The 19,859-nt window shown below is 36.0% G+C and overlaps 2 protein-coding genes and 1 pseudogene across 5 annotated transcripts; 2 read left to right on the top strand and 1 right to left on the bottom strand.

Moving 5' to 3' along the window:
• On the bottom strand, positions 1,504–5,554 carry LOC104789982 (protein CHROMATIN REMODELING 19-like). 2 transcript variants are annotated; one of them, XM_010515668.2, is made up of 13 exons: positions 5,448–5,554; positions 4,715–5,311; positions 4,287–4,404; positions 4,167–4,207; positions 3,836–4,086; positions 3,572–3,752; positions 3,298–3,483; positions 3,039–3,212; positions 2,794–2,952; positions 2,588–2,665; positions 2,371–2,507; positions 2,059–2,277; positions 1,504–1,881 (listed from the first exon to the last, which is right to left on the bottom strand). In XM_010515668.2, the coding sequence occupies exons 2-13, from the start codon at positions 5,285–5,287 to the stop codon at positions 1,719–1,721; spliced, it is 2,280 nt and encodes a 759-aa protein (XP_010513970.1). In that variant the 5' UTR covers positions 5,288–5,311; positions 5,448–5,554; the 3' UTR covers positions 1,504–1,718. The 2 variants fall into 2 exon arrangements, with proteins under 2 accessions (XP_010513970.1, XP_010513971.1); XM_010515669.2 differs by having other exon boundaries at positions 5,468–5,549.
• On the top strand, positions 7,024–11,917 carry LOC104789980 (annotated as a pseudogene).
• LOC104789979 (protein indeterminate-domain 4, chloroplastic-like) lies at positions 13,068–16,735 on the top strand. Of its 3 annotated transcripts, none has more exons than XM_010515664.2 (4): positions 13,068–13,184; positions 13,627–13,855; positions 14,204–14,600; positions 15,591–16,735. In XM_010515664.2, the coding sequence occupies exons 2-4, from the start codon at positions 13,663–13,665 to the stop codon at positions 16,543–16,545; spliced, it is 1,545 nt and encodes a 514-aa protein (XP_010513966.1). In that variant the 5' UTR covers positions 13,068–13,184; positions 13,627–13,662; the 3' UTR covers positions 16,546–16,735. The 3 variants fall into 3 exon arrangements, with proteins under 3 accessions (XP_010513966.1, XP_010513967.1, XP_010513968.1); XM_010515665.2 differs by lacking the exon at positions 13,068–13,184 and adding an exon at positions 13,201–13,364; XM_010515666.2 differs by lacking the exon at positions 13,068–13,184 and adding an exon at positions 13,404–13,419.

Raw genomic sequence — 19,859 nt, 5'->3', positions numbered from 1 at the left:
AAAAAAAAAAAAAAAAATTAGACTTGAAGTGTGTTGCTAATGAGAAAAATGGCACAACTATATAGAAGAGAGTAAAGAGGTGTAATCAATGATTTTCTTTTCACATATGGAATAATAATTTATTTTTATTTTTGGAGGTATTCACTTTTGATTTTAACAAGAGTGTTGTAAATTTGACATTTGACCATTTATTTGCTTTACCGACACTTTCATGAATGTAAAATTCTGGTCCATCATGTAAGGTGTGACACAAGACACGTCATAGGCATTCTACCGTTTCGACAAGTCATTCTCCAAATTGATCAATAAAACCAAAATTTGTTTCAGAAAGAAACAAAAAAAACGTATATATATACAAAAAAAAGGTAAATAATTAACTCAGATTCCCTTAGGGTTTTAGACTCCGGAGATATCTTGTTCTTCTGCCGGCTTTAGACTCCGAAAATATTATGTTTTTCCTCCGGTTTAGTTTGTAATCCTAAGTTGTAATGGTTCCAATAATAAAATTCTAGATGACAAAAAAATAAAAACTCAGTCAGATTTTGTGGAATTCACATTCACAATGATAGTGGCCACGCAAAAAGTAACAAGTGGAATAGTCACGGATAGAGTTTTTTATCGTACCTAAATGAAAAAATTAACATTACTGGTTGCATAAAATTAAAATTGGGTGTTGTCAAACTAAGTTAAAAATTCGGGTTGTCAAAATAAAACTATAAATTTTTTTTTAACAAACAAAACAAAATCATAATATGTGGCTATAATAGTACTGCTAAATGCAATTGGTTTTTTTAAAAGGAGAAATGTTTTTCTTTTTTCAAATTAATATGGCAGACAAAAGCTGGTTGCTTTCTCTTTATCATGTGACTTTAATAGTTGTACACGACGATTTTGTTTTCCACTATACATATTGCAACACGGTTCCGGTTGGCCCTAGTTCCCCGGTTCAAATTCAAGTTTTGAATGTACATGTCTACTACATGAACACCTTCAAAACGTGCCTTGCCAGTTGCCACAGATAATCAAAACTACTCTAGTATGGTCTTCTTGATTTTTAGTTGAGTTACTTTGCAAACCAGATTGAATGATTCAATCGTATAATATAGTGATCATTAAGTAATAACTAATACCTATAGAGTCTGGCCTTTTTTTTTAGACATTCTTTGAACCAAGTCCCAATTAGAACTAGTTCTTTGTTAGGTTTCAGATAAAAGACAATGAGAAAACAATCTACTGAGATTTGTGTATTAAACTCTTAATATGAATTACGGCTCGAGAGTTTTAATCATGATGAGAGGTGTCCACTTTTGACACCAACACTTAAAAGCTAGGTCACGTACTCCTTTATGCAATCTTTGATGAGCAAAGAGACCCACCTATCCTGATGGTTCACTTCATCGGATCACTGTGCCATGCCACCAATCAAATCCACATTTATTGTCCATTTCTCTTTATTCTGAATTGGTTTTTCAAGTAAATCACTGGTAGATGCAAACACAAAACGGTGTTTGAAACTATTGAGACCTTTAGGTCTGAAGAAGGAAGTTTTGGGTTTTTGATTTACATGGGGGCGTAGAGGAAATATAACTATTGTGATCTAATAATAACCTCTCAAGTCTAATAGCTAGTGTTACACTTTGTTTCCAATAACACATTAACTTTGTTTTTTTGGCTAATTTTACCTCAAAACAAACAAAACAAAAAGGTAATAAATAATGTTATCCCATGAGAAGAGAAGCGAGAATCTCTCCCATGGTTTTCTCAGGCGTGTCTCCGTCGTCATCTACGGGAACTCCGGATTCTAAAACCGCCGCATCAAGAACAAGTTTCCGCTTTGCAATCTCGTAGATGTTCTCATCAACCGTCGATTTAGTCACCAGTCTGTACCAACATTGCCAGTGTTATTCCTCAGATATAGTGAGTATAGACTAGATATACATAAACCAACCCAATCAAAGTTATTAACTCAAAACCAAACGATGAATCAAAGAAAGAGGATATGGTTTCAGAAATTTGTCTAGTTAGCTTCTACTGATTCAGGGATTTTAAAGCTCAAACCTGAAGATAGTGACTGGTTTTGTTTGACCAATACGATGGCATCGATCTTCAGCTTGTCGATCAATCTGTGGATTAAAATCCATATCGTGAATTATTACTGTATCTGCCCCGGTTAAATTCAGACCTTGTCCACCTGCTCGAGTTGACAACAGACAAGCGAAGATCGATGTATCGTTGTTGAATGTGTCGACTATGGTTTGTCTATCTGTGACTTGAGTACTGTATGAAACAAAACAAAAAATGACTTTAAGCTTCTTCCTTTTTGCAGAATCGTCAAAAAAAATATGACAAACTACTCTTCTTTCTATTTACCTGCCGTCAAGTCGTCGATATGTAACGCCAATTACATCTAGCGTCCATTCTAAGATATCAAGCATCGATGTCCATTGACTAAAAATTAGAACCCGATGGCCGGATTTCTTCATTGTAGGGAGAAGCTCAGCTAATGTCTGATAAAAAAAAGGACAGTTAGATCGCTGACAGGTTAGTTATACTTATTCGGTTTTACAATGAAAAAGAATATACTTACCCGACATTTTGCTGAGAGCATCACATGTTTGTCTGAGAGAGTTCCTTTGGTATCGTTAACTCCAAATTGGAACAAAAGCTATGAAAAGAAACAAGTTATTAGCTTGTTAAATTTGCATAAGATGTTTTTTTTTTTTTTTTGATCAAAGTTGCATAAGATGTTTGTTTACGGATTTTGAAAAGCTTTTGGGAAGAGAGAAAAATTACCTGGTGGATACGGAAATCGTTGTAACCCTTAACTTCTTCGATGACTCTTTCCAAGGAACATTCAAATCCAAATGCACCAATTGGGTGCAATTTCCTGGAGATGCGAATGACGTCCTCATCGCTGTATATTCGCCTGATTAACAATGGATGATTTGCAATCTGGACAACCAAAATTTAGTAAGACATTAAGAATACACTCATTTGGCACAAAGGCGACTGTATTAGTAGTAGCTGAAAATGACTACCTTCCGGAATTGAGTAAAATAGTTTGAAATTTGACGCTTTGGAAGGGCCTTGGCTAAAGAAGTCAAGGATTTTGATGAAAGCTTCACAAGCCTTGCTTGAGAAGCAGCACGATATTCCTCTATGGCTTCTTTATATGTATCTTCCTGCTTTTTCTCCATTAATACATACTCGACCTGCATTGGATTGATGAGAAATTGATTGAGATTTTTAGGTTATAGATTAATAATATCTTGTACTTAATCGTGCGTAGACTCATACCCGTTGTATCTTCGGAACAAGTTGCTGCATGACATCGGATTTTAAACGCCTCAAGATGAAAGGACCTAGAATAGATTTCATTCGAGTAATCAACTCAGTATCTTCCGCGTTCAACAACTTCTTCAAGTCAACATTCTCTGTAGTAAATATATCAGGCAACATGAATTCCAGAAGCGACCATAGTTCCTGCATAGATACATGCAAAGGATAATTATTCTATATCCTCAATACTAGGTAATTAGATCTTGAACAGATGAAAGAAACCAAACCATACATGCAAATCATTTTGCAGAGGCGTTCCTGTAAGCATAAGACGCTGGTTTGCGTTTCTGGCCACAGACATCAAGTTTTTCCACCTATAACTATTCTTATCCTTTAAAGCATGGGCCTCATCCATCAAAACACAGCTCCAACGCCATCGCTTTAGTACTTTTCGGTCATCTTTCTGTTGTTCACTGTAAAATTCCAGCATCTGTGAGTAACAGAAAAAAACCAAAATGCAAGTACGGAATCAAGAGTAGTGCAAACTTGCACGCACCTATGCCGTTCAAAAAGAGAGTAACAGACAAGAAGCACATTGAATGGCGGTGGCTTCCCAGCTTTTGACAAAGAATTCAATTCTCTTGAATAGGCAGCTCTCGCAGCCCCATGGTATTGAAGTACAGTAAATGATGGACACCATTTTCTAAGTTCTCTCTCCCAGTTTTCCAAGACAGAGGCAGGGCATACAACCAAATGAGGACCAGGGTCATTGTGTAAGTGGTTTAAGAGGGTTAAGTATGTGATTCCCTGAAAATGAGAGCAACATTAGTATTTATAAGGTAAAGAAACTAAGACAACTTATCTAGTAATAACAGAGTACAATGAACCTGAATGGTCTTTCCAAGACCCATCTCATCGGCTAGAATGGCTACAATAAACACAAATGTCAGTTGCAAAGTGACATTTACGCTAAAGAGTTTCACAGGTCGAAACAAGTAAATATTTACCTCCTTCAATTCCTTTCTTATACAACAGAAGAAGAAAGTTAACACCAACCAACTGGTACGGCTTGAGTATAGGCTGAAAATCAGAATCCTCTGCTTTACAGGCTTCATCAATATCATTCTGTGAACATCACATAATCAACCCCAAAAGTATATGAGTTAAGTTAACAAGACGGTAAACCCTAAACCAACCCATCAACGATTACCACAATATACTAATCAAACTCTATTTTTCCAATTGGCTAAGGAACACATTCTAAGTTATCTCAAAGCAAACTACTTTCTAGCAAAGTCATGCAGCCAACAAAAAATCCAGCAGTGTTGTATGCATGAACAGCAAAAAAAACCTTCAACGCTGAAGCTTCTTCTAACAGAAGCTTTAACTTCACCAAATTCAAGCAAACACTTAAAAGACATAGAAACTTAAGTACCTGTGTGACAATCCTAACAGTAGAACTTTCAACTTCAGAGTATCTCTCACAAGTAGTACCCCCAGAAGATGTACCATAAAGCTCCTTCCTAAGATCCGCTGAGATTTTAGCACACTTTTGTAGTGCTTTCCCAACAACATCTTCATCTTCACCTCTCCTCCCTCCTCCTCCTCTTCCTCTTCCAAATTCTTCCTCACTAGCACTACTCTCAGCCTCATCACTCGCTTCTTCATCTTCAATGACAAATCTCCTACCAACTCTGGCAGCTCGCATCACAACCTTAGTCTCTTCCACTTCCTCATCCTCCAACAGCAAATCCTCACCATTCACAATCTTAACCTCCGAATCCGAATCACCTAAATCCTCAATCTCAACGCAATCACCATCGCTGCTGTTGCTCTCATTCGTCGCCGTCGCTGAAGGTCTCCTAAACGCAAAGGACTCAATCGAAGGGGAAGGGTTCGAGGGAGGACGAGTCCTCTTCGGAGTCCGTGGTCGTTTAAGAACTCGCGAAGCGTTAAAAGAGTGCTGCGACCACTCTTCCTCGGAGATTTCGTCGAAATCGCGCTTCATCCTCGGAGAATTGCGAATATCTTACTGGATCGAAAAAAAAATTGAAAGAGAAAAAACAAATTCACATGAGGAAAAATCGAAAAACCTAGATTGATTGTAGTGACTATTGCATCGAATTGGAGAAGACGAAGAAGAAGAAGAGAGATATTTAATTAATTACGCCATTTGTGTTGTAATTACTTCGAGTTTCGCGGAGAAAAGGGGAAAGGTCAGAGACAGAAAGAGAGAGAGAGAGGGAGACTCGATAACCAAACGAACGTAGGTGTTGGCTCTCTTTACAAAAGAGCGGCATCCTCTAAAAGCTAAGCGCGCGGGCGCAATGTTTTTATGGGCTGAACCGATTCGTTTACTGGCCCAATGGAACTAATGGGCTTTGAACAATTCATAAAAACAATCGGTTTATTCGGGTTTTCTGGCTCTCGTATTTTTTATAGTTTTCCGGATTTTTTTAGTAGTGAAAATGTCACCGAATGGTTTTGGGTAGGGCTGGACATTCGGGTAACCCATTCGGGTTCGGGTATTAACCATTTGGGTTCGGGTAAATGAGTTTAGAAAAATAGAATCCATTAGGTATTTTTAGATATATGGGTTCGGTTCGGTTTGGGTACTATCGGGTTCGGGTCGGTTTGGGTTACAAATTTTAGAACCCGATTAGTACCCGAATTACCGGGTACCCGAAAAAATATAATTAAATTTAAATAAATTTAGTTAAATTTTGACTTACATAACAAAATATTTTAGATATTTTGATTATTTTTGATATTTAGGTATAAAACTAAATCAAATATTCAAAATTATAATCATAATTTTGAGATAATTGCATTATATTAATGATAAATATTATAAATATGTTTATATGTTCGGGTTTAATGGGTATCCAAACGGGTACCGGGTATTACCCGACCCTAACCCGAACCCACGGGTATTAGAAAATAGAATCCAATATGGTTTTATAGGTAAACTCGTACCCAACCCGAACCCGGTTTTTCGGGTCGGGTTCCGAATTGGATATTCGGGTACGATTTTTATGCCAAGGCCTAGTTTTGGATGTTACTACAACCGAGTGAATTCATGAAAAGTCCTCAAATGTATGCTTTGTATCATTCTTGTCCTCAATTCTTACTGACTGGTGTAAACAATGATTGTTACTATGACTCTTAATAAAGTTATTGGAAGGAAAAAAAATTATAAACCAAAACAAATTTAAACATAGAAGAGAAACCAAATGGTTACAAAGAAAAGTTAATAATTTGAGAAATTCCACCATTCTCTCATTGGCGAGAAAAAGATGTTATTCAACACATGACTTTTGAGGCCTATTCATGGCTGAACTAATGGTACACCACATGTACAATTTTGATCCTAGTTTTTGCACTAAATCATGTACAAGTTTCTTGTTTCTTTCTTCCAGAGTCCATAACTACAAATTAATAAATAAAAAAAGATATCACCGATTAAAACAAATAAAAGAAAAGATAAAAGAATCTTTAACATTGAAACTCTTGATTCTTGAACACTGTAGGAACTCAAAACAAAGTCAACCAAAGAAGAAACCTATAGTGTACGAAGTAACAAGCAAAACCTAAAACTACATGCATCGATATTAATATTGAGTTATTACCTAAAATTTAGATGATAATGATAGGTGATGATATCTAGCATTGAGTTAGGCCCATAAGGATGTAGCCCATGGAAAATTTGGTCCAAATATTAAAGAAAACACAAATTGGATTTTTTCGAAGATGAAGAGTACTTCCCAATTTTTCATGTCACCGGGCGGAGATGATCCAATCGTGCGGTACTGATGGCAGTGAATCTTATCTGGTCTTCTGAATTGAGTTGGGTTTGTAACGGATCGGTTAGGAAAGAGAGAACCTGACTGAGAGAATTTGTGTGTATTGTTTTATGTTTTGAGATGGAAGTCTGAAGGATCGCCGGAGAAGATGCCGTATTTTGTCAGAAAGGTACGTATCTCGATGTTGCCAGAGATGATAACGAGATGAGACTCGTCAGCCTCTCGAGTCGAGTCGTATGAGATATAAGAGCAGACCCGATTTGATTAAGATGATTATTTTAGGATTTGCAGAGGAAGCGATGGCCGAATTCACTGGAAAAGTTTCATTGGAGCAGAGATGAAATAATTTTGGAGTTTTGAAATTGAGTTTTCAAGATCTCTGGAAATTAGAAGAATCTTATCTCTAATTGTTGCCACAACATGAAGAAAGGGAGAGATTAGAGGATAGCTGAGCTGAACGGTGCGACGAGAAAAAAAAAGAAGGGAGAGATGGCTAACGGGAACAAAGGCGTTTGTACGCCGGATTAGATCCCCGGAGGAGATGGTGATCTGGTGGAGTTTGGCTTCAGGAAGGGGTTGGTTTTTTTTCAGATGTCGATGTTGTCGAGTACAAGCTCGAAAAGTCTCGATGGACATGATCTGAATATTGAAGAAAAGCACGGCGTGTATGATTAAACAGAGGCTTGTGTATCTGCCTTTGTGGTGTTGATGTACAGAATTGTTTGAGTTCTAGTGCTGCTGAAATTGTGTTTCAATTGTGATTTAACAACTCAGATGGTGTCTGAGACTTTTAACGGGAGCAAGTTCAAACTGATCTCCGATTGGTGTCTTATTGCATCATGATATTTTCAGTATTATTTCTAAGGTACGTCGTAAGAGGTGAAGTCTTGTCTCAGTTGAAAGGGAATCAGGAGGTATCTAATTGTTTTGGCCATATTTATTTGTCCTTGAAGCCATGTTCTTTTGGTGATGCTTACATGGATGCCTTGTGTGACAAATGGATGGTTCTCACCACGAGAATCAGTTTGGCATTCTTGGATATGTGTTGTAAGGGGGAGAAGAAGGTTAAGCATGTTGAAAACCAAAAGCTTCATAGGCGGAAGAGAGCAGAGAATATTTGATAATTGTTGATCTTTATCAAATTTGTTGTGGTTTAAAGAGTGTTAAAAGTCTATGTTCTTCTTGGGTTGTGTTTCGTTGGTGGTTCTTAAGAGAGGACATCAAAGAATGTTGGAGAAGATGATTTTATGCATTCGTAATTTGATCCGAGTGGAAAGTTTGATTTAGATCAAGAGAGAAAACACAATGAACAACAAACGTGTTTCAATCTTAGAGTGGAGGAAGCTTGTGGAAGAAAATTCTATAAATTTAAATTGACATCATTGTAAGAAATTTTTGTTTTGGAGAAAATTCTATAAATTTAAATTGACATCATTGTAAGAAATTCTATTCTTGATCATATGCGTCTGAGTAAGGAGCTTCTCCAGTTGAGAAATTTTTGTTTTGGAGAAGCTCCTTACTCAGACGCATATGATCAAGAATAGAGTCACGATCATGAAATTTGGAATTTTTGTCTGCATTCACTGTGACTTCTTGTTAAGGGTTCGGACTTCAAAAGATATTGTTCTGACTCCGGTTTGATATTTTCTTCTTTGTTATCTTTGTCTACAGGACTTGGATTTAAGAGTTGAAAGATGTTTTAGAAACTTAAAAGCGAGATCTTTCTAGTGATGTAAAGATTGTTTGCTGGTTGTATGTGGTTTGATGGGAATTTTATATCCGAAGTTGGCTGCTCGAAATGGTCCTCCCGCTTGTGTTGCTCCCAAGGTTTTAGTGAGGAAAGGTCTGAAAGAAGGCTTTGGAGGAGTTTTGGTCAAGATTTAAGGTTGCTGTCAAGCTGAGCCAGAAGATTTTGTGGTTTGATTATAAGATGATCTCAGGTGAGTTGGTTCAAAGGTTCTGAGCAATTGTCTTCCCATATTTTGTGTATGGAGAGATTTTGGATTATGCTAAATTGGTGGAAGCTCTCTATTGTATCAGATCAATGCAAAGTTGAGGAAGGTATGAGTTGAGGTCATTCTGTTAAAGCGATACATGGCTGTGAAGTTTGTGGGTCAAAGAAAGGAAAACATCAAATTAATTCAGAGAATATCATCAGAACCTTGGTTAACATCAGAATGTAAGTGATGGAGCTGCAGAATGCGCTTGGAAAAAGTCAGTGAAGTTATGGTAATCACAGGAGGGATTAGTAATTTTCAGATCTTGAAAATGAAATAATGCAGAAATCAGTTTCTATATGACTTTTCAAGGCAACGTTTGGAGATCCAAAAGTAATCTGATAAAGCTGAATTTTTATGGGGAGCTTTGTGATATTACAGACTTGAGATTCAACGGTGGGATTGAAGTTTTGACGGTTGAATTGCTTTTTAGTCAACCGTTTTCAATCTGTTCCGGAACCAGTTCTTTCGAAATATCAGTTTTGACCAGTTCCAGTGGAGACATCAAACGGGCGACCGAACAAACTTGGGATAAACTGGATTTTTGCAGAGACATTTGAGATGAGTGGATATAGATTCTGGTATAAAGATATTGGATTCAGAGTCTGGGAGCATAGTTGAATAATGGCGTTTCAAAGCAGTTAATTCAGAGGCTTCTAAAAGCTATGGTTTGTAAACCGCAGAGATGTTTTTAGGGATCTGCAGATTTCACTAAGTGTGTGTCAGTGTGGGATCTTGGTAGATTACTGGTTCATAATATTCAATGGGATTGTGTATGAGAGTATTACAAACGTGATAGAGTCCTGAGTCTATTGCAAAAGATACAGTTAATGGGTTCACAATGGGTTTTAATTAATATGGAATCTGCGCAAGTTGTGTCATGCTCATGTAGACAGGGTGATTATGAGGTTTAAGCTAGTTATATGCCCATGGTATAGTGTTGTAATTAATTAACCTCAGGGTTTCATGGGAGAGAGTTAATCACAAAATCCTTTTTCCAAAATCCAACTACACATAGAATGCCCTTATGCTAGCATGGAAAAGTGGATACATGCGGTTGTCATATGTTTATGTGAAAACAAGATTCAGAAGTTGTAGCTTGGTTTTGAGGGTAAAGAAGCGCAAGTGTTATAAGGAGTGTGGTACTAGAGAAGGCAATGAAAAGATGAGACACGAGTTGGAGCTAGATTTACCATATTGAGATTTGAGCTTAAAAATAAACAGCTGCAAGTTATCAATGAGAGAGGTCTCTTGAAATTAATGCAACTAAGAAAAATTAACATACGAAAAAGCATAGTGATTTAGTTTCCTTTCGGCTCGTTTAGGCCCATCTAATGACGTAAACGAAACTAAACATAAGAAAGTGTAAGGTTACTGTTTTGTCGGTTAATTGTTTGACCTAATTGCTGAAATAAGGAAATTAATTTGTTTTGGAAGGAGAAGGCAAGACATATAGTATTGTTTATGAATTCGGCGTCCATTCAATTCAATTCACGAGAGTAAGAAGAATCAAACATGAAATCGATGGAGAAGACTCAGAAACTCCCTACGATCAATCAAGTTGCTTCGTCCGCAAGAAAAGGAATCAAACGAAGAAGAGAGTTTGAGAAAATTCATATACCTAACGATATCGTCGAAGAAATCATGATGATACTTCCGGTGAAATCGCTCATGAGATTCCAAGCTGTGTCAAAACACTGGAGATCTCTCATCACGTCCAAAGATTTCCGAGAAAGATACATGGATCTAGGGCAAAGCAAAGAGTGCAACCTTCTTATTGTCTCTTGATTATGTTAAAGATTATGCGGCACGGGAAGCCAATTTCTCTTTAAAAACAGTTGCCTTGGGGACGACGCCAGCTTCTGCGGTAGATGAAACGGCTTTGAAATGTAAAATAGGTGCATGGCAACTCTATATATCCCAGAGCTGCGATGGCCTTGTCTGCTTGTACGATATAAACATAGCAGTAAAAGTGGTGAATCCGGCCACAAAAAAGTACATAGAACTGCCCTTATCGAGAATTCAACAGATTTGTATGAACAAACATGATCCGGATTTATCAGTTGAAGATCCACATCATGTTAAATATCCAGGACTGTCATTTTCTCAGTTTGGGTTTGGGAAAGACAACTTTACGGGAAGATATAAACTAGTATGGCTATATAATACTTTCCCGTTTTTTACTACTACGTGTGAGGTTTTGGATTTAGAAGTTAAAAAATGGAGGTTCGTGGATACTATTAGTCTTTATCATCATAATATCATGAATCATAATCTGTCCAATGATCAGGGGCCAGTGTTTGCAAACGGAGCACTCTAGTGGCTCACGGGAGATGAAGATGGAGATCCAACACAAAATACTAAACTCATAGTTTTTGATATTCACACAGAGATGTTTCAAGTTATCCCAACCCCACGTTTTATTACCGATAACGCTCGCGTGACTACATTGGTTTATGCAATCTCCATGGTCGTCTCTGCATCTCTGAGTTAAAGAGTGGTAAGTATGATGAGAAGCAAGAGTTTTGGTGGACGGTTGATGAGAAACAAGACTTTTGGTGGAGGGTTAAAGATAACACATGGGAGAAGATATTTTCCGTTCACTTGCCTTCCACTTACAGTTTGTTTGGTATTAATTTTGGGGAACTTCTCACACCTCTAGCCATTTGTAGGGAGACCAATAAGGTCATCCTCTCACTTCGCGGTAATGATAACCTCGTTGCTCTCGATCTTAATCCTCACTCTACAGGTTATCATTTATATTTGTCTTGTTACAATGGGTTAGCTATTCCTTATTTTCCAAGTTTATCTCTTCATTCTATTGAAAAAGAGACATAAGTAGTTCTTCATTTGTTGGACTAATCCGATAACATTGTGTATCAATTAATAAAATTACCAATTCTCGGAATGGCAGAAACAGAGTTGTTATTGAGTCTCTTGATCTTGGTGTGACGATTCTAAATTCATTTGGTTCATCTAGCTCGATTTAATTTTCTAGTGGGCTGGCCCAGAAAAACAAGTGGATCATAGTCTGTTTGTTGTTATAATACCTTTATGAAAAGAATTCTAAAGAGATTCCTCATATATATTGGCTCTTTTGTGCGTGTGTGTGCGCTTTTGCACATTACAATTTGAAAAACATATTCTAACCCAAAATCAAATCAGGGGGAGGCTTAGCTACTTCAGCTTAGTTGAATGGCCCTGTCCAAAGACCCAGTGCAATTGGTGCGATCTCAATTATTAGCACCTATTCGTTTAAACACACAAAAAAAAAAAAACAACGTTAAGCACCGGCCACCGGAGACGAAGTTGCCTGACACTTAATAATGTTATGGTTTGTAATTATTCTAAACAGAAGTAAANAAAAAAAAAAAAAAAAAAAAAAAGAATTATACATCAATACGGTCGAATAAATAATTTATATTTCATAATAATCAGTTGAAAAGCTCTAGAGATATTGGAATTAATGGTTTGAATCTCTTTGGTATCTGGCAAGCAGCTAGCAACTTATTTTAAGGTTTGGTTCAAATGTTTTGCATTGGATTTTTCTAAGGTTAAACAATTGAAGGATATTGAACCAAAATTAAACAAATTCAAATGTTTTTCATACAAGAATCTAACAAAAAAAATTTAAAAGGTCTATATGATAGATGTATCATGTGTATTATTATATGAAATGTTATATAATTAACGATTTTATTAGATAAATAAAATAAATAAAAAAGTTAGTACAACAAAACCTAATCAAAGTTAAATGAAGAGAAAACGAGGGTTTTGTCTTAAAGCTCACCAGAAAGATACGAATGAGAAAAAGGTGGTACCCACAGCACACCCCCGCATGTGGACACATTTCACCGTTTTAACAGTGACACCCAAACCGTAACCATCCTTCTTAATTGTTGTGTAAAATTTTAATTTTATAAGAAAAGTAGCTTTTTAATTATATAAAAGATAAAATAAAATGACAGACACAGAGAGAAAGAGAGAGAGGGGACCTTGTAGACATACTTTTCAAGATCATATATGGCTTATTTTAAAAAGGAAGAAAGAACACAAAACAGTAGAGAGAGAAAGAGCGAGAGAGAGAGAGATATAGGGCTTTGAGGTTTGTGTTTGTATTATACTACATATGTATATAGGAATAGTGTCTTCTTCTTCATCATCTATTATATCATCATCATGCATCATCGTCTTCTTGGTTCTTTTCTCTAGCTCCGATTAATAGCTTTTTAATTTGACTACTACTTTTTTTTTCTTCTTCTTGGTTTCTTTCTCTTGATCTCAGGTACACACAAAAAAAGTTAAACCAAACTCTTCTTCTTTACATACAAAAAACAAAAGTATAAACTCTTAATTTGTTTTTCTTTGTTTATATATGTCTTCTAGTGGATTGTTTTTATAATAAAATTTCTTCATGTCGTCAATCTCTATGGATTCTTCCTGTTCTTATAATTCCTCCCTTCGTTTTCTTCTGAAATTATAATTTGATTTCTTTCACTATCTCTTTTTTTTTTAATAACTCTTTTTGTCTTATGGATTATTTGTAGATTATTCTTTTCCACGCCAAAGAAGAAGATCTAAAGATGTCGTCATCATCATATAACACTAGCGTTATTCCTTCATCATCATCCTCTGCTCAGCCGTTCTTCATCACCAGCTCAGGCGCCGGAGATAATGACTTTAACCGGAAAAATACTTTTATGTCGTCAATGATTCAACAACCTAACTCCTCAGCTCCACCACCCAAGAAACGAAGAAACCAACCCGGAAACCCAAGCAAGTACCTCTTACATATAATTCTTTATATATATTTATCACTAATATATAAGAATCACACTATAAGCTTTAAGATAAAACATAACAAAACAAAACAAGAACCCTAATCTAATATAATGTTAATTTTCTTTGTAAATCTAGTATCAATATTTTATTTACATCCACAGGCCATTAATTAGATCATATATATACGTATATATGTGATTTTTATCTTTCTTTCTATATGTACATGTAATTGTAATAGTGTGGTTAATCTTTTTTTTTGGATTTAGGCATCACCGATTAACATTTTGGGTCGTCTGATTGGTGAATAAATTTTATTCATTTAAGTTTTAATAATTGAAACAGATCCTGATGCGGAAGTGGTAGCATTATCGCCGAAGACACTAATGGCTACAAACAGATTCATATGCGATGTATGCAACAAAGGGTTTCAAAGAGAACAAAATCTACAGCTTCACCGAAGAGGACACAATCTCCCATGGAAGCTGAAACAGAAGTCAACCAAAGAAGTGAAGAGGAAAGTATATCTTTGTCCGGAGCCCACGTGCGTTCACCATGACCCGTCACGTGCTCTCGGAGACCTCACCGGAATCAAGAAGCATTATTACCGTAAACATGGCGAAAAAAAGTGGAAATGCGAGAAATGTTCTAAGCGTTACGCTGTTCAATCGGATTGGAAGGCTCACTCAAAGACTTGTGGTACTAAAGAGTATCGATGTGACTGTGGTACCATCTTCTCTAGGTAACTAATCTCTATCCATTTCATTAAATTAATTTGTTCGTATTTGGTTTTAAGTGATGAAACGTATAATAAATATGTCAGTATGTGTGGTATCTAGATATACGTACCCTCTTATCTTGGTAAAGTATAAAAATGGACCATCTTTATTTTGTATATATTGAAAAACTATTTTAAGTAAAAGCTGAATTCAACACTGCATGTAAAACTTAGCTTATTTACTAATTTACTAATTTACTAATTTACATGGAAAAATACCAAATATATATAATCATCTGTGACTGAAAGTTTGTATATTTGGCCACGATATTTGAACCTCGAGTACACCGCCTATAAAAATGTATATAGTGATCACTATGTACATAGGATCTATCAATGTATTTGTTTGGTTGTTGATGAGTAGTGAATAGAGAAAGACAGTGAATAGAAAGTAAGAAAATTTTAAAAGATGCTAAATTTGGTCACATGTATGAGTTGGATTTTGTTTTTCTATTTTCCACTTTTGTTTTCTTCTTCTTCACTTTGCAGGTTCCCCTTTTTACGAAACTCCTCTCCTTTTGTGGACCCTTTCTTATCTCTTTCTCTCTCTAGACATACATATGCATGTATACATCATTTAGATACACACAAAAAAAATTGGTAAGAGGGCGTTACTTAAATTTATTACAGTGTTCTGGTGACATGACTTAATTGCTCTTCTAGGGTTTCTTTCTTTATTTTCATGGTTTGAGTAACATACGTTGTTGCAGAATGTGACTGACTTGTATTAACATTCCTGGGTTTTGCATTAAATGAAGAAGGTCTTTCACTAAATTAGCAATTGACTCGACCTCTATATTCTTCTATCATTCTCTCCTATAAATGGTAGCCACAATAACTATAGCATTTATTAATTATGACTCACGGAATTATAGTTTTTCATAAAGTATATGAATTATATAATAACTTTAATATCAACCGTTGTCCTACTTACATTTTCTTTCTTTCTTGTAGACGTGATAGTTACATCACGCATAGGGCTTTCTGCGATGCATTGATACAAGAGACTGCAAGAAATCCTGCCGTGAGCTTTACGTCAATGGCAGCTTCTAGTAGCGGTGCTGGCTCTGGTGGAATTTACGGGAGACTTGGTGGTGCCAGCGCTCTCTCGCACCATCATATGAGTGGCCATCCAAGTTCTGGATTTCCCCCTCTCGCAGGTTACAATCTGAACATTGCATCTTCTGAAAATAGGAGAGACTTTGTTCCGCAATCATCAAACCCTAACTTCTTACTCCAATGCTCGTCGAGCCAAGGAATGTTAACTACGACACCAAACAACAACGATCAGAGTTTCATGAACCAGCACGGTCTGATACAGTTTGATCCGGTCGACAACATCAACATCAAGAGTAGCAGTACCAACAACAGCTTCTTCAACCTCGGATTCTTTCAAGAAAACACCAAGAACTCGGAGACTAGTCTTCCATCTCTCTATAGCACCGACGTTCTTGTTCAACACCGTGAAGAAAACTTGAACGCGGGTTCTAACGTGTCAGCCACGGCACTTCTTCAGAAAGCCACACAAATGGGTTCAGTCACAAGCAACGATTCTGCTTTGTTCAGAGGCTTAGCATCTTCGTCTAATCCATCAAGTGTAATCGGTAATCACTTTGGTGGAGGACAAATTCTGGAGAATGATAACGGAAACCTTCAAGGTCTTATGAACTCATTTGCGGCCGTTAATGGCGGCAGCGGTGGATCCGGTGGCAATATCTTCGACGTCCATTTTGGAAACAATGGAAATATGAGCGGCTCGGATAAGTTAACGTTAGATTTTCTTGGAGTTGGAGGAATGGTGAGAAATGTGAATCGGGGCGGCGGTGGTGGTGGCAGTAGTCGTGGCGGAGTGTCTTTGGATGGTGAAGCGAAGTTTCCGGAGCAAAATCATCCATTTGGAAGAGGTTGATAATATCTTAATATATATCGTATAACTAAATTAGGTTATAATTTTGGTATCTTTGTTGTTGTTTTCATAATCAATATATAATCTATCTTTTGTGAGCTTTTTTAGGTTTGGGTTTGGTTAGAGTCTGTCTTTTATATAATAAAAAGAATTAATGTAAGTTTACTATTTTATTAACTTACTACAAAGTCCACTATGAATTTATGGGGTGTTGAACATAATCTGAATGGAGAGAACGGATTAGACGAAATGATAAAAGAATGAAATGCGGTTGAATTCATGAATAGAAAATGGTAGAAACTTGGGATCACACTTCTCGGTTTAGAAAACTAAATACACACCAATCTGACCATATATATTACAATTTGGTGAAAGCAAAATCTTCACTAAAACTTCGAAAACAAAAAGACAATATATGCCGTGTTTTCAAAAGACCTACTCGTATACGGGATCTTACAAAATGATTTGAGCTATAGCGAGGAATGCTCAATTGTATTAGATGGTAGGGTTACAATATATATAGTGTGTACACTGGTGTTTATACAAATATTAATTACAACTATAGTCCTCAATATTCTAATGCTCTTACATGAGCTTCAATCCATGTTTTGCTAGTTTCACTAAAATCATAACTTATATATGTCTACTGTGGTTCCTATAACTACCTGAAATATTTTATCGTTTTTAACTTTCCAAATACTATAAAATCTTAAGGAATGTCTCTGCCTCTTGTTCTGATCCGTCGTGCTTCGGTTAACACTTGACACCATAATATGAAATCCATGTTCTCATACAGTGACGAAACTAGAAACTCTTTGTATATGGGTCAAAAATAAAATTTAATATAACATCGTGAGAGTCAATCAGGAGATAATCGTGATTAATCGTCACCCGCTCTGCCCCAAACGAGACAAAAGAGATCTCCGCTCAACCGGCTGGTACCATGCATGATGTCCGGTCTGAATTCAATTTTTCTTTTTTAAATGTACATTTTTCTGCCTACATAAAGGAAAATAAAACACCCACTTGAATATATTTTTATTTGGGGGACACAAAATTGTCTTAATTGAAAAGTATATAAATGCATGGGTACCATGTTGATACAAAATTAATACTAAATTTAATTCATAAACTAAATTACACATCCCACGTTGCACATGCGAATATACATATGAGCATATTTGAAGACAATAATAAGCCAATAGTATCGGGTATATTCCAATACGAAGCATAGTCCAAACAGAAGCATCCAACGCCTTTATATTATTCAATACCATATCGCAATTAAATATCCAAACTATATACTATATAATAACTAAGTAATTATATATTCTATATATTAGATTTACAAATATTAACAGATAGTTATTTAAGCTATTCAGCGAATGTCAAAATCAAAGAAATATTTATTTTTGCATATTAACAAGGTGAAGCAAATCAAATATAAAGGAATTGATTTTTCCTTATTGATATTTTAATATGTTGACTAGATCATCCCTACTGATCCTCCTACATAATTTTGTGGCTTATATTGCATATTAGTAGATAGAACCCCTTTATTTATTAAATATTTAATTAAATATAATACATCATATGTTAATATAATTTATAGAGTATCATAAGGAAAAGAAGAACCTAATTTCAAAGCAATTGGTATACTTCAATATATTTGGATTCATATGATGATTTTCAACGGAGATCCATATATCCTCCTAAACCAACTTTAATAAGTTATTCGTATCAGCTACCACTTGTGGTTTGTGGACAGGTGACTTCGCAAAGTAAATAAACGTGTGCGTAGTTAAAAACCGTGATGATACCTAGGATTTTAGGGTGGTCTATACCGACTCCATTTTTCTCCTTTTTATGTTTGATTCGTGTAGCTTCGATGCTCGATGCGTGGTTGTCATATATCCTCTTTTCCATTTTGATTTAAGTCTATATGTACCTCAAAGCCTCCACCGTGCTTTACGGGATCCAATTACTTTGTTTTTTCGTCTATATTAAGTGGACACGCATTATTTTTCGGAAAACAAACAATGTGGTTCAGCGTTGGTTTTTTTTTTATAGAAACTTTCTTATGGTTGAATTGTCCCACTTATTTTTGGAGGTTTCCTCCTGCTTCTAGACAGTTTAGCATAGGTCATCTAATAGTTCCATCCAAATTTTGGATACGGGCAAAGTTTTCTACAAGATAGATGTACAACTAAAAGAAAATATGGTTAATGAACCAATATAGAGCTAATGTTACATACTTGATATGGACTCTTTTCACATATACAGACAAACCTCTCGAAAATATGCAAAGGTGTTGATGTGGTCATTGTGTCGATCGTCATCATTTAATTTCGTTATCCATGTATATCTTGTCGCATAAAATCAACATGTTTGTGAGTATCTAGTAGCCATGTTGATAGGTGAAATCATCACGTAAGTCAACATCCTTTCCATATAACTCAGCTAATCTTTTTGTTACTATTTAATGTTCTTTGTTGGAAGTCATGCCACGTTCTTGCGTACATTAATGAGTTTCACTTGGGCGCTTTCTCGTTATATACCTCTCTATGGTTTGATTTAGCGGTCTTCGTTGCACAATGTCTAACCAAGGAGGCAGGAAGGATATCGACAGTCGAAGTTATATTCTTTTCATTATCGAAATATTTTGGTGCTCTTGGGACTTCTATCGTTCGATGATGAGGTTGTGAGTTCAGTAACCGTGTTCAACCCTTTTTCGTTGAGTATCACGTTTGCGGGGGACAGTCTCATATAACCAAAGCATGAATTCGAGTTGCTCATGTTTTATAATAGATGTCTCCACTTATCTTAGAAAAAAATCACTTATAGCACCACATGTTATAATTTAGCTTAAGTGAATCTTGTAGCATCATGTCTTGGTTTTATAGTTCGTTCTTTACAACGGTCTATAAGGTATTTGGGCCAGATCCTAAAAATGTCTAAACATCTTGGATAAGGTCATCTTCTGCTCATGCTCTCCAAATGCTACGTAAATTGGCCACGTTACCTGGTATAATGCATGGTATAGATGGCTCCGATCCAAGAAGTCAAACTCACCCGTACTAATGATTTTTAGTCTATGATCAGGACTCGAAACATGTAACTTACTATTACTCTTACAGGGCTATTAAATATATTCGATGTAAAATAAATAAACCAAAGATATTTTTTGATGAAATGTGTGTGCATAGCCACGATTCATACATCTTTTTATCAGAATATAGCTTGTCCATATACATGTGCATCTATAATTAATTAAGATACTGGACTATTAATTAAGATATGGGAGAAATACAAAAAAT

Source organism: Camelina sativa, chromosome 6 (genome assembly GCF_000633955.1).
Source record: "Camelina sativa cultivar DH55 chromosome 6, Cs, whole genome shotgun sequence".
Taxonomy (NCBI): domain Eukaryota; kingdom Viridiplantae; phylum Streptophyta; class Magnoliopsida; order Brassicales; family Brassicaceae; genus Camelina; species Camelina sativa.
The sequence above is the reverse complement of the archived record's forward strand: the minus strand, read 5'-3'. Positions and strand labels throughout refer to the sequence as shown.

What these genes read in the sequence shown, in the direction of transcription:
- LOC104789979 (XM_010515664.2), top strand. Translation starts at nt 13,663, where the DNA reads ATGTCGTCATCATCATATAACACTAGCGTTATTCCTTCATCATCATCC. An exon ending in AAACCAACCCGGAAACCCAA is followed by an intron (nt 13,856 to 14,203) that starts GCAAGTACCTCT and finishes TAATTGAAACAG; the next exon opens with ATCCTGATGCGGAAGTGGTA. An exon ending in TGTGGTACCATCTTCTCTAG is followed by an intron (nt 14,601 to 15,590) that starts GTAACTAATCTC and finishes TCTTTCTTGTAG; the next exon opens with ACGTGATAGTTACATCACGC.
- LOC104789982 (XM_010515668.2), bottom strand. Translation starts at nt 5,287, where the DNA reads ATGAAGCGCGATTTCGACGAAATCTCCGAGGAAGAGTGGTCGCAGCAC. An exon ending in ATTTTACTCAATTCCGGAAG is followed by an intron (nt 2,953 to 3,038) that starts GTAGTCATTTTC and finishes TTGGTTGTCCAG; the next exon opens with ATTGCAAATCATCCATTGTT. An exon ending in ACGATTTCCGTATCCACCAG is followed by an intron (nt 2,666 to 2,793) that starts GTAATTTTTCTC and finishes TTCTTTTCATAG; the next exon opens with CTTTTGTTCCAATTTGGAGT.